General features: G+C 39.6%; 1 protein-coding gene across 1 annotated transcript in view; it reads right to left on the reverse strand.

The window, feature by feature from the left end:
* Positions 1–14,365, reverse strand: part of CLIC4 (chloride intracellular channel 4) — a 54,772-nt gene that overhangs the window by 13,734 nt on the left and 26,673 nt on the right. The window contains exons 2-3 of the mRNA XM_026657071.1: positions 13,630–13,739; positions 4,041–4,166 (exon numbers count right to left, since the gene is read on the reverse strand). Coding sequence (XP_026512856.1) covers positions 4,041–4,166; positions 13,630–13,739 — 236 coding nt within the window. The remainder of the gene's footprint in view (positions 1–4,040; positions 4,167–13,629; positions 13,740–14,365) is intronic.

Genomic DNA, 14,365 nt, shown 5'->3' on the forward strand with positions numbered 1-14,365 from the left:
CAGAGGACATGCCAATTCCACTGGAGAATATGAAAAAACCTATATACAGCACATAAAATGGGTATCCAGTTACATTGAGGGTCACAAAGCTAGGATTTCTGAGCTGGCTGTGGGTTTTAGTTATGTGTTCACCAGCAGAACCTTTAACATTTTATGTTCTTTACATATTTGTAAAGATCAGGAGACTATAAAATGCCCAGCTAAGCTTTACAAACAAAAATGTTAATGCACAACCCTGTGCAAAGGGAAACACACTGCTCTTTTGAATACGGAGATCTGTCCTATTGCTCTTTCCTGTGAAGCAGTGATCTTTTTAAAAGGTTCCTTGTCACTATGTAACTGGAATCTCTTGATCGATACAAACAATATTGTCAGGGCCCGCTCTAGGATGTTTACAGTGCCATGAGTGGGGGGGAAAAGGGTTGAGTGGTGGAACAATGTGGCAGCCACCCTGATTGCCTGCCCCCCCTTAGGCTGGCCCTGAATATTGCTGTCAGTTACACTGAACAAAGAATAGTGCTCATTCTTGTCTCGTTAATGACAGGCAAACTTGTACTTATTTAAGTCAAGACTGCACTGATACTTTTCCTAAACATGAAAATTGGAATATTCAGTCAATGTGTTACTTGAAATATGTACATTTTGACTAGCTTTCTACTGAAGTTATATTTAATATTTCTCATTTTAGAGATTTTAGGTATTAGTGCCCTTTTATTTTTTCCCCTAAAATATGAACCAAATGTGTTCATATTATGTATTACTTGACTGCTGCCTATAGTGAGACTAGATATAAATTACATTTATAACACTAAAAATGTTTTCCATGTTTCTCTTCCCAAATGATACTGGTTACTCAACTGAGATTCAGTTGGTTAAAAAAATTGCCATATATGTAGTTTCTTTTCAACTTTCATCTCCCAAACCAATAGCCACAAGACAGAGCAAATGACTACAGTCTTGTATTAAAGAAAAAACCTTACTAAGCTCTGTTGTAATGTAATTTGATCAGGAGAGTCAAAACTAATTTGAAAATGGTTTATGAAAACCATGTTAAGCAATTAGGCATATTTTTTATCAAATATCTCTGTGCAAAGTAAACAGTAATACTGATGTGTGGGAAGCGTTTTGAAGAGAATTTGTCACTGTCTAGTGTTAATCAACTAGTTTAAATGAGAACTATGTTTGAAGTGAGCTTTGGAACCCTTCCAACAGTGCTATGAGCACAGGGCCAAAAATCAGTAGTGTTGTCCACAATGCACCACCACAATACCACCACCCACTCACTTGTTGCTTTCCCCCAGAGGATTCCCCCTACTAGTCACTTAATATCAAAATAAGGGATTTTAATAGCAATTTTTAATTCCCAGGTCCCTCCCTCTCGTGGACTATCCTAAGGCTACGTCTACACTACGGACCTTACAGCAGGACAGCTGTACCACTGCAGCTGCAGTGCTGAAAGGCCTCGTGTAGCCTCTCCATGCTGCTTTTGTCGGTGAACCTTGTGTCGGTCGGGAGGGGCGGGTGGCTGTTTTTTCACACCCCTGATCAACAAGTTTTGCTGACAAAAGTGCTAGTGTAGACAAAGACCAAGGGTATGTCTACACTGCAGTAAGAGGTGTGACTGCAGCAAATGCAGACATAGATCAAAACTAGTTTTGATCTAACTAGTTCAAAAAACAATAGCGATGAAGTCACGGCAGCATGGAGAGCAGCACAAGTAAGCCACTTCAGTACATACCCACGGCCTGGGTGGGGTTGCAGAGGCGTTGTTGCTATTGTTGTTTGAGCTAAAGCTAGTTCAAAGCTATCTCAATGTCTACATGTGCTGCAGTCACATCTCTCATTGCAATGTAGACATACCCCAAGGATGAGCTCAACCCAGCTCTGATGTCAACTACCTCAAAGTTTGGATCCCAGTTTCTGATTTAACCCATTATACACAGAGAGGCCATTCACAGAAGTTTAACCTAGACTTTGAACACCCTCAGAGTTGACGGTTGAGATCCTGGGTTTTACTCAAGCCCACCTTTAACTGGAGACCGCTAACTCTCCCATGACTCCTCCAAAATCGGTGCAAAACCCTGCAGATTATACATAGGGTTCACACCGTCGGTAAGGAGAGCACTTACAGTATTTTGCACAAAAAAAGGTGGTCAAGACTCAAGAGTGGTTTACAACATAAAATCCAACCAGAAAAAAAATTAGATTAAAAAATAAAGTTGGTTCTGATCAACAAGAGACCGCTTTATTAGTGTACAGTAAAACAATCTCACTGGTAATTGATCAATCCCTTTTGACCTTCCTTTTTTCAGATGACTGAATAGACACAATGGCGCTTTTCTATTCCAAGAACAGCTTAAGGTGGACTGGTATGTTTGATGTTAATAATTCTCAGCTTAAAGAAACAGACTTTTTGTAACCTTAACTTTCTGACCCTTTCCTATGTGGGATAAAAATACCTCAGTTCATTTACTCTTACATCTACATAGTGCCTGTCGCCCCAAAGAGATATTAAAATGCTTGCAGATGTTAATTCAATTCAAAACACGCTTAAAAGCAAAGTGTGTGTTTGGAAGAGAGAAGACTTGCCTTATGGACAGTCAAGTACATTAGCTGAATTTTTTACTTGTAGAGAACTGGACAAGTCCTGCTCCAGATTCTCTTAAACCCCCCTTGGGGTAGAGACTATAATTACATATTTCTGCTTTCTGGAGCAAGCATATAAAATCAAGCACATGGTGCTTTTAACATAATAGAGGGGGGGTTACAGTGGAAAGCTGCCCCCCTTATCACTGCAATCCAGTGCTCAGTGAATGGAAAATTGGGCTCTATACACAGTAGAATAACTATAGGCAGCCATACACAGTCTGCTTTGCTCAGTTAGTCCTGCCAGCCCAAGGGAAAGGAGACATTTTTAAAAACATGTAACTTAAAAACCATCTGTCCCAGAAGATGAGTGGTCATTGACCTCAAGATTCCTAACAAGGGAAGAAAAAAAATGTGACATTCCAGAAATCCTTCCTCTTCCTGAAGGCTCAGAGGAGAGAGAGAGAGAGCGCTCAGCTAGCAAGAGACTACCCATGTCTGATCAACACCATAGCCTGCCAGTTGGAGTTTAAAGGGTATTTGATACAGTTTCCTGCTCTTGCACTATATAACCTAATGAATAGAACATGTATTCACATCTTTCCATCACAATTTTGACAGGCTTAAGGCTCAACCTTAGCCTCACATGCACATTTAGAAGCGGGGAGCATATCATTGTGTGTGGCAAGACGGGCCCAAGCCACAGAAAGTCTTGAAAAATCAGCTACTGCCAACTTGCACATAAATATGATTGATTCTGCAATGATTATATAAGATTATCCTTTTTCTTATTCAATAAACTAGGAAGGAATGAGGAAAGACTTTCTAATGGAAAACATGCAAGTCACTGACATTTACCATCCTTACTTGAAATGCCATGTCATTTACTTCTAGAAGAATGTCTGCAAATACAAATCTTGCAAAGATCATAAGCAGATCACTGGGAAATAGGTTTTCCTAAAGATTTAATGTTAATGAATTGATATATAGTTCTGTGAAGAGGGGCACCATTTTCAGTTACACGAGTACAATCTTATTAGCATGGCCTTCGTATCTTTGCCTCCTTTCTAGCACACAGCCCCACCCTCAACCACCAAAAATGAAAAATATTCAGGCTCCAATATGCATTTATAAAACGATAACCACTGATTACAGATAATCTCTAGTCTATTTCCATGTTGATTTCTTCCTAAACGAATGGGTATTTATAAAAAATATGGTTTTTGGCTGAAATATTTAAGGCCTCAATCCATATTACAAAGATTCAGACTTTAGTTTGTTGATATGGAAAGCATCTTAAACTTGGTTAGCACTAATACTTGCACTATTTATTGCAGGTAGCTTCTCCATAAACAGGAATTTAAACAAAGCAACACCAACAACCCTGAGGCCAGACACCACACTACTGTTGCCAAATAACCTGTTTCCAAATACATTTTCCCCGCAACACTTACTTGGGTGGACACAAGACATCTTCAAGGAACTCTTCAATCTTGTTCACATCTGTTTTCACTTCACCATTGTAGGTAATAAAGGGTGGATGAGTCCCTGGAGCCAAGTTCTGAAGGTCTGCTGGTTTCCTACGGTGCAATGCAAATGTGATACAAAACAATTTTAAAAGGAACCAAGCGAGCACAGTACAGCCATGATCCCAGCTATCAATGTTACCTCTGATCATAGAGGTACTGCCTGAGGCCAAGCTCTGCCCCCCAGTAGAGTTAACAAGTGGTGCAACAGTGCTTTCAGTAAGCAACAGCATATGAAAGGGAGTTCAATGCCTTGCAATTTCATGAGAATTACACTAGTAAAGTTTTTAATCTCAATGTATTTGTAGTACTTCAAAATTTGCTTTAATTCTTAATTAGCTGTTTTCAGATCTCCTTTGTAAGAACAGTAGAATACAGTAGAACCTCAGAGTTATGAACACCTCAGGAATGGAGGTTGTTTGTCATTCTGAAATGTTTGCAACTCTGAACAAACCATTATGGTTGTTCTTTCAAAAGTTTACAACAAAACAGTCACTTAATACAAGTTTTGAAACTTTACTGTGCAGAAGAAAAATGCTGCTTTTAACCATTTTAATTTAAATGAAACAAGCACAAAAACAGTTTTCTTACCTTTTTTTTAAAAACTTTCCCTTTATATTTTTAGTAGTTTACGCTTAATACAGTACTGTACTGTACTTGCAGTTTTGGTTGTTTGTTTTTGGGTCTCTGCTGCTGCCTGATTGCATACTTCCGGCTCCAAATGAGGTGTGTGGTTGACCGGTCAGTTCGTAACTCTGGTGTTTAACTCTGAGGTTCTACTATATATCTATATATCGTTATTTTGAGATGTTTAGGGTTGTAATTTCTTTCCTCACCTTCAGGTCTGTTTTACCCTCAATGTATGTTGGTACATAGAGAAACCTGCATAGAACCTGTCTGCATCCCTAATACCTCTACTTCTCTACATCCAAATTTTTCCTAATGGATATAAATTAAACCAGAAATAAATTAAAACACCACACATGCCATTCTTTGCCAACAAAAAAAGCCATGCAGTAAGGAGAAAAGTGTGCCCTACTATCAATCTAAGAATAGGAGGTGATTTTTTTCTCTAAGTAAATATTGAGGAAAGTAAGATTTTCCTGGAAAGAACCATGGACATGGGGTGTGAAGAGGAGGATATCACTGACTGGCACAGTCGTAAGTACTTGGATTCTATAAGGATGAGCAAGGCATCAAGTTAAATGCTTCAATGTCTCTAAATTAAGTCTTTATAAAAAGACATTTGGTGACACCTCTTGCTTTCTGGGGTGTCTACCCACAATGCCTTTCATGCCATATTTCTTGTCAAGCCTAGCTAGTCTATTTTATGGGCACTTGGCTGCTGCTCCTTTTCCCTTAGTTGGTAGTGGTGTAGTGGTGACAGCATGCGACATTGCAGGCACGCATCTAAAAGCTATGTGCCAGCTACACATGCATCCGTCCACTCACATTCATTCTGACTTGCGTAATTTATTCCTTTCAACACAAGGTGTGTTTGCACATCTGCTATTTCATTTGTAGCATCAGACACAGGGAAGCAGAGCGACATTTAACGTTCGAGTGCAGAAGTTGAGAATTTCAGGCAGGGGATGGGAATAAAGGATGCAGGCTCCGAATCCAAAGTGTCATCTAAAAATAGCTCCCTTCAAATTCTCTCCTATAAGAAACCCCCATTGAATTCAATACTTGCATGCTGGTGTGACCGTCTTAACTCAAACAGGAATTTCAATACTATGTGTCAACTCTTCATCAGTCTTCTAGACTGATGAAGAGTTGACACATAGTATTGAAATTCTAGAGGAAGTTAAATCCTGGACTGAAGCCAGTGATTCTTTATGGTCCAGAATAGTTTCTTTGGCAAGCATAAACAGGAATTTGAGGTTATATTCATGCTCTAGATGATTTTAGGGTGTAATCTATAGCATGATTCTCAAATTAAAACCCTTGTCCACACTGATCAGTGAAACTATGCTAGCAGCAGTAAGTGGAAAGAAGATTGTTTCAAACTGGTGTGGAGAAGCACAGAGGTGCATAGATAACACCTTTAAATTTAGTTAATCAAGCATACCTATAGTTACCAGTTAGTACTGCAGCAATCTGAGACAGTGTAAATTCCTACAGAATTAAAAAGACATGCTAGGATTTCATTCCCTGGCTACCGCACAAACCCTTTAACAGAGGAAGTAGCAATAGCAATAAAAAGGCTCTAATGCTTTGGCAGACGTACACAGAATCATTTGTACTTGTGCTATAAGCATCCCTATGAATTACATGCAGCTGAAATTATATGCAAAACTAAACTTCATTGTCAGTCCTCAAGCACCTCAGTGTTAAGATTAACACCCACTTTTAGTCTGGTGGCGTTTTAGTAAAGATGGCAGAAGTCCGATACTGAGGCAAGTGTGGCAATTTTCATTTTCCAAGTAGTTCTCACTCATTGCAGAGTGCCATTCATATTTGCCCTTTGCCTCCCATTGTTCTATGCCAGAGGGCTCTGCGAGTCAGTTCCTACCTTAACCTCGTATTAAAATACAGCTCTGTACACCCGCTAGGGTGACCAAACAGCAAGTGTGAAAAATCGGGATGGGGGTGGGGGGGTAATAGGAGCCTATATAAGAAAAAGACCCAAAAATCGGGACTGTCCCTATAAAATCGGGACATCTGGTCACCCTAATACCCGCAACAACAGCAGGAAGTCGTCATGGCTCCCTTCCAATTTTGCACATCGACTAGATAACACTCCTTTTCGGGAATTTTTATTTTAAACAAATGCAGCCAAAACCACAGGTCTTGCAATAATGCTATCAAGGAGAAGGTTTAATTTCAGAAACAGACAACGCTTCTCACTAATGAAATATCAAAAGGGAAGGTTTCTACATGATTTCAAATGACATTAAAGTAGTTTATTAGCTGCACTGTGTCCTTAAATAAAACTGACATGAAAACAAAGCATATGTGGAATATGCTGTGGAATAATGTATAGACACCTGTGCAGTATAGAATATTGGCTCAACAAAGCACGTTTCACCCAAGGTTCTCAAAGCACTTTACAAATAAAACCTCAAATGCTGTGATGTTTGCCTCCTTCCATTTTACAAACGAGGTAACAGGCAACGAGTTTAAGGTCCAAGTTGGCCAGCACAGATCCGGGAATAGAATGCAGGAGTTATGACCCACAGTTTGCTATGCTAACCATTAGTTCATGCTTATCTTACAAGCCACAACCTCAAACACTATTTGATTATCTCTGGGTACGTCTAACACTGCAGCTGACAGCATGCTTCCCAGCTCGGGCAGACAGACATGCACTAGCTCTGCTCGAGCTAGTGCGCCTAAGAGAGCAGGGTAGCTGGGCGCAGTATGGGCAGTGGCTCAGGCTAGCTGAGCAAGTATGTACCTGGTGTTCTAGGCAAGTTTGTACTCCGGCAACTAGCTGGTGCTGCTGCCTGTGCTATACCTGGCTGTGCTGCTTTCAGTGCACTCGCTTGAGCAGAGATGGCATGTCTGTCTACCTGAGCTGGGAAGCACCTTCCCAGCTGCAACTAGAGGTAGCCTATGAATGCAGTGGCATGTCCTTAAAAGAGCTATCAGACTCTTCTCAGGCCACATGGCCTGCCTTTACTCCTTTGATGTTCAGAATAAGAGGTCAATGGTGTGCTTAAAAAGGTGTATCCCAGAAATAACAGAAAACAGTTTGGTTATAAATGACTTGACTGGATAGCAAGGTGGCCTAGTATTAGCCCTTATATGAAAATTGGTTTAGTATATATTGTGCCTAGGGGCTGCAACAGAAACCTTTAAAAAATTATTTTGTCTCTTTCATTGAGCTTCTAAAAAGTCACCATATTGATTTCTACTTTGATTTGCAGGTGTGGGCTATATGAAGTTTACAGCTCAGATCTATGTTAGGGCTTGTCTACATGGAGCCTTACTCTGCACCAGCTGGGACGCAACTTCTAACGAGCACCAATGTGTTGCACACTAACTGGCCCATGTGTTTGAAACAGGACTACATTAATGCGCATAAGCAAACTTTTAGCATGCACTAGCAGGGTTCACATGGGCCAATTAGAATTTACACCCCAGCTGGTGCAGACTAAAGCACAGCGTAGACAAGCCCTTATTAAGAGCAATTTGTCCATTTAATTATCTGGTGACAACAACTGAAATCTAGTCTGACTATTTACCACATTTTAGGAAAGTAACCTTGTCTGCACTCGAAGGTTAACATGGACTACGGTAGGTGTGAATTTAAAGCACAAAAGCGGCTCCTAATCATGTCCAAGGGCTTGTCTTCACTACCCACCTGCATCAGCGGGTAGAAATCGATCTCTCGGGGATCGAATTATTGCGTCTCGTCGGGACGCGACAATCGATCCCCGAATAGATGCACGTACTCCACCAGCGCAGGTAGGAGTAAGCGCCGTCGACGGGGGAGCCGCGGCGGTCGATTTGCCGTCATCCTCACAGCGGGGTAAGTCAGCTCGGATACGTCGAATTTGTGTATCTTAAATCGATCCCCCCCCCCAGTGTAGACCTAGCCTACGTGTAGACACTTATTCCAGAACTCTTGCTTCAGAATAACTGTCCACACACGGAGTTAATCAGAAACAACTCTCTGTGTATACAAGCCCTTAAAGTTGAATAGCATAGTAAAAGCCGGGGCAGTGGGTTAGCATGATTGAGTAGTGTTTGTCTGACACATGTTGAAGCAAATCTCCAAGCAGCACTGGTATAAATACATTAGTAAAAAGGAAACCTTCCCCCACCTTACACAGGCTATTGAAGGCGTTATTTTATGTATGGGCAGTCCTTGAATGTTTAGGGGTGGAGGTTAGTTATGGATTGGGTGTCAATTTTATAAATTTGAAGAACAGTTTAAAAATCGAATCTCAAAGGTATGAACTAATGCTCCCAAACAGGATTTCTAAATGAAATTGAACACACGCTTGCCTTGAATTTTATTACAAGATTAACAGTTTTTACACTGCAGCCCTGCTCCAGTCATCAGAACAAATTAAATTTCTGCACATAAAAAGTTGTGTTACTGAAAAGGGAAAGAATAGAGCCTCTGTCTTTGACTGCACAGAAGCAAGAAATGTATGGCCTCACTGGCATGTCTCATTTAATTCAGTCTGTGTGCATATTTTCTCTTGTGCCCCTAGTAACTAATAGTTGAACTGAGAACTGCCAAATATTCTTTTGTTTGAACAGTACTATATTTAACACAATTTAGGAAAGGAAAATACACATCATACAAAGTAAATCAAAGACGACTCAGTTTTTCTGGTGTGTCCCAAAGTTACTTGTTTGTGAACTTTTGTACCAAACCATGACCTGCTAAGACAACCACAGAATTGAATTAGAGCTCCCGTAGATCTTTCATTTAAGGCCAAACACTGACCTTACAGCGTCAAAAATTAGTTACTGCAAACTAGGCCTGCTATTGTATACAAATTGTATTGTACTGCCAAGCAAGAGGATGGTTTGCAAGTATACCCACGATTTCTAGGTTAGTGAGATAAATTAATGAGTGAAAAGTTCTTAGCACCTAACTTTCACAACAAGTTTGTGGCTCTCCATAATGGGACAAAACAGGAGTAGCAAAGTTTGGAAAGTGAAGCTTAAGAATATGTACAGCATGTTAAACTGGGGGGGGGGGGGGGGTATAAAAGAGCATATGATAGTCATTGAATACTGTATTCCTGGAAGCCATTCCTAATGGCACTATTATGAATATGGAGACAAATGCAAGCACCCATTCTTATCTTGGTAAATGGTAGAAAACTTCCATGTAAATAAGGCTACAATTTAATCAAAATATTCAACTACTCTTATGTGCCATGCGGCACTACTGCTAGGCATTTGGTATTCCAGGCACACAGATCAACAAGTTAACAGCAAAATGTGCATTTCTGTAGCCTTATTTTGAACATTTTATTTTTTTAACGCAAAGGTTTAACTTGATATCCCACCTCTATTCAAGATTTTAATTACTTGTAGTGACTGCAAATGTGTCCCTCTATCACAGAGCACACATCCATCACTATAAGGTCAGGTACAAAACAAAATTCCAGCTGCTTTACTCTAATCCTATTTCTCAGTTTTGAATCTACTTTGCATTTTCCCCCTAAATCAAAACCTAGAGAACTAGAAGGAAAGACTTATTAGGATGGAGACAGAATACTTTAAACCTCTTGCAATCAAGTTAAACCAGAAATTTCTTTCCATTAATGCCCAGATGTGATGGGTATAGAAAAACAACGCAATCTGAACAGAAATCTTTTGCATTTCTAATTACGCATCTGACATGAGTAGAAGTGACCCAGATGCTTATAAATACATAATGGTTCTATTAACGCGGTCCTCTAATTTTTTTCCCAGAAGTTGGACTGGGGTTTTAAAGTATGCAATCAATAAAAGCAATGAGAGCCCAGAGCTAAAACCCTGTAGAAGTCTATGGTCTGTTTTGGAGGGTCTGCAAGCCACACAGAATTAAATGGAAGATTCAGTACATGTAGTTTGTGAGAGTTGAAAGCAACACCCATGTTTCCAAAGAAATCCTATCCAGCTCAAAGCACTTTATAACACTGCTACAAATGACTTTTCTTTTAAATGTGTCCTGTCTCATGGCTGCACAGAGGAACAGTGAATACCTACACTGGATTACCAGTATGGAGTTAACTTCAATCTGTGCTGCTAAAAGGTTTCTGTTCCAATTCTGGCAATATTAACAAAAGCCAAAGCAAACTAGTTGGTTATTAGAAATAAAGTTCAGGATGTCTCATGCTGGCCTCTTTTTGCCAGACTTTTTTAAAAAGCTCTGACAGCAATATCCACATATTTCTTTGGTTTTACTTTTAGGCGAACACAATACATTATGTTCTTTACTCCCAATAGGAAAAATTAAGTCTGTAATTAATATTAAAGTCTAGAATGCCATAGGCTTTCCCTTCTTCTGCCACTTCAAAGTTAGCCAAATAAATAAACATTTGTTTTCAACCCAGATTAGTTTTTATGACAAAACTTACTTTGTACCACATACTAAAACAAAGCTCTACTGAACTTAACATTAGGTAACCCAGTGGTCAGAGCCAAGGCCTGGGAAATCAGGATACCTGGTTTTGTTCCTGGCTCTGCCATCATTCAGTTCTGCATGTCCTTTGAGCTAGTCATTTCATTTCTGCACTATAGTTTCTCCATCTATAAATGGGCATAGATTGATATAGCCCTGATATTTGTAAAGTGCTATATAAGAGAAGACTATATTACATTGGATTTCTACTCATTCTCCTATTGGGAAAGTGTTCCTCCTACCAACGTAAGTTTGTGAATAATGCCATCTTTGTTTTTATTATGTGATGATAGCAAGGCTTATCTTAGAGATCTGAAAAGGAGGATTCAAAGAGTTGTGTCCCACAATCTGCAATTACCCAAAACTCATGGGTAGTTTGCCTGTAGGTCAGATGATCTTTAGGATCCATCCAATGATTCTTCATTTGGCAAAATTCCTTTGCAATGAATTATGAAGCAATTCTTATTTGTACAACACCATATGTAAACAACTAAGTTATGCAGTAAGAGTACATTATAAAATCATTAACAACCAGACACAATCCAAGTGCAAGGGCCATTCCATGCTGGGTTCTTTTTCTGAATTATAGATTTTCATAATCTTTCATTACTGATTGTGCTGCATATTTATTATCCCGCAATACAATTAGCCATTGAAAGTGAGTATTGTAAGAGACTAACCTATTAGTGTGTTATTTAAAGAAACTGGATAGGAAAAATTCATCTGTTCTAGGAAATATTAAGGGTGTGTACCTGGTGACAAAATATTTTTTAATTATACTGAGTGATTTCCTGTGTGGTATGGTATAGAAAGGGCTTCCAACTTTCACGGTCACCCAATACAAATGATCAGGTATGCTGGAAATCTAAGGAAGCTATAACCACATTGATTGTGTATCAGGGGTAGCCGTGTTATTCTGTATCCACAAAAACAACAAGGAGTCCGGTGGCACCTTAAAGACAAACAGATTTATTTGTGCATAAGCTTTCGTGGGTAAAAAAACCTCACTTCTTCAGATGCATGGAGTGAAAATTACAGATGCAGGCATTATATAATGACACATGAAGAGAAGGGAGTTTCCTCACAAGTGGAAAACCAGTGTTGACAGGGCAAATTCGATCAGGGTGGATGTAGTCCACTCCCCATAATAAATGAGGTGTCAATTCCAGGAGAGGCAAAGCTGCTTTTGTAATGAGCCAGCCACTCCCAGTCCCTATTCAAGCCCAAATTAATGGTGTTAAAGTTGCAAATGAATTTTAGTTCTGCTATTTCTCTTTGAAGTCTGTTTCTGAAGTTTTTTTGTTCAAGTATAGCTACTTTTAAATCTGTTATAGAACGTCCAGGGAGATTGAAGTGTTCTCCTACTGGCTTTTGTATGTTACCATTCCTGATGTCCGATTTGTGCCCATTTATTCTTGTGTGTGTCATTGATCATATAATTCCCACTAAGATATACTCCATTCACCCCTTGTTAATAAGAGCCAGGAATATATAAAGTGATCTGTGTGACATAATATACTTTATTTTGTATCCTATTTACAGCATACACTACAGATGACCTTTGGCAAGCAAGTGCTTATTTCTCTCCTGGCTCACAGATACAATATTTGATTCTAGGTTACTGTCCTGTGTTTGTCTCACTCTAACCAGAATTGTGTTGAGCCACTCATACTAAAAGGACAATGCCTTTGAGGTTCAGGGCATTAAAGATATTAACTCAACTGGGGATGAAGCTGCAAAAAAAGGAAACTTTGCTGAAAATTTGCCAAGAGCTACATTTTTTGTGTGCCATGTGTGATAATTTAGTCACACACATACAATTCAGTGTCTCACACTGGAATACGGTTGGTCTGTTAATGAAGCATTGATCATCTAAGCCTTTGTGCATGGCAAAAATTTTCCAGATAAATAATCAAACATAGCACATTAAAAATAAAATACAGAAGTTACTGAGGCTTTGAGACCAATCTCCACGTCTCAGAAAGGTAAGTAAATATAGGAATTTGTTCATAACGGAAAGAGGCTGAATCAGCTTCTCAAACTGTGTCTGGATTATAAACCAGTTATCTATAGTCCTTGTTTAAATCAGTGTCCTATGTTACTTGTTCAGTTAAGGCAGCATCCACTAACATGTCTTCCCATGAGTTAGCTTTACAGAAGCCATCACTGGACATTACATTATTGAAAGCCAGCTTTAAACAGATGTGAGAACTCAAATCGGGCAAGACTTTGCAACCATCATGCAGTGACACACACCGTCAAATAAGTATTCGACCGTAAGTGCTTTAGAGAATATACCCATGGCACAGTGATTGCAGTAAGAAGTCAGTCATGTTTGAAATAAGATGTACTAAGTAAAATTTGGAAGCCTTAGACCTACACACATCAGATTGAGAAATGAAACGACTGTACATTTGGCAGAGAAACAATGTTTCTTACCTCTTCAAGTCAACGGTTGTGACACTAAACACTACTCCCTTGAGCCACAGAATCATGAAGAGTCTCTGGGAAAAGGGACAGTTCCCTATGCTTTCACCATCACTGCCAGCCTGTGAAAGAGAAACAGGTCATTAATATCAAAGGGTACCAGTAGGTGCACCATCCATTCTAGGTCTCTCACTCACACACACCCACCCACCCACCACTGGAAGCTCCTGAAATAAAAGCAGAGACTCAGTAGTAAGGTCTATGACTAAGTTTTACTCATCATGTCGGCACCATGCCGGTATTACACAGCACTCAACTCCCAGAGTCTCATCCTGACTAGCACTGGGTTCAGAGTAAAGGCTGCGAAGGATTCTCTGGGAGCAGTCCTTTGGCTGTTCCAAAGTCCTGCTCAGGTACCTGGACGGATATCTTCAGGCTATTACCATACAATCCCCAACAGAGGGGATTCCTCAGCATGTTTTAAATGAAAATTTCCAGAATTGTTGAGTTTACCATCCTTCTTAGTATATTGCATGAAAAACAGATTTTAAAACGGTATTAAAAATATTTCTATTAGACATCTGTCTTTCATTTTATCCTTTAACCCTCTGCGGCAGGGAGCACTCCCAATCCTATTGCACTTAAATGGCTAGTGGTAGAACTTCCAGATTGGCTACATTGGGGATTGAATGGAAACGCTGAAGTATTATTTGTATTCAAGAATATCCTACAGAGTGTTAGGTGCTAT

This window comes from Terrapene carolina, unplaced genomic scaffold (assembly GCF_002925995.2).
Source record: "Terrapene carolina triunguis isolate 2854851 unplaced genomic scaffold, T_m_triunguis-2.0 Scaffold236, whole genome shotgun sequence".
In the NCBI taxonomy this organism is placed as follows: Eukaryota; Metazoa; Chordata; order Testudines; family Emydidae; genus Terrapene; species Terrapene triunguis.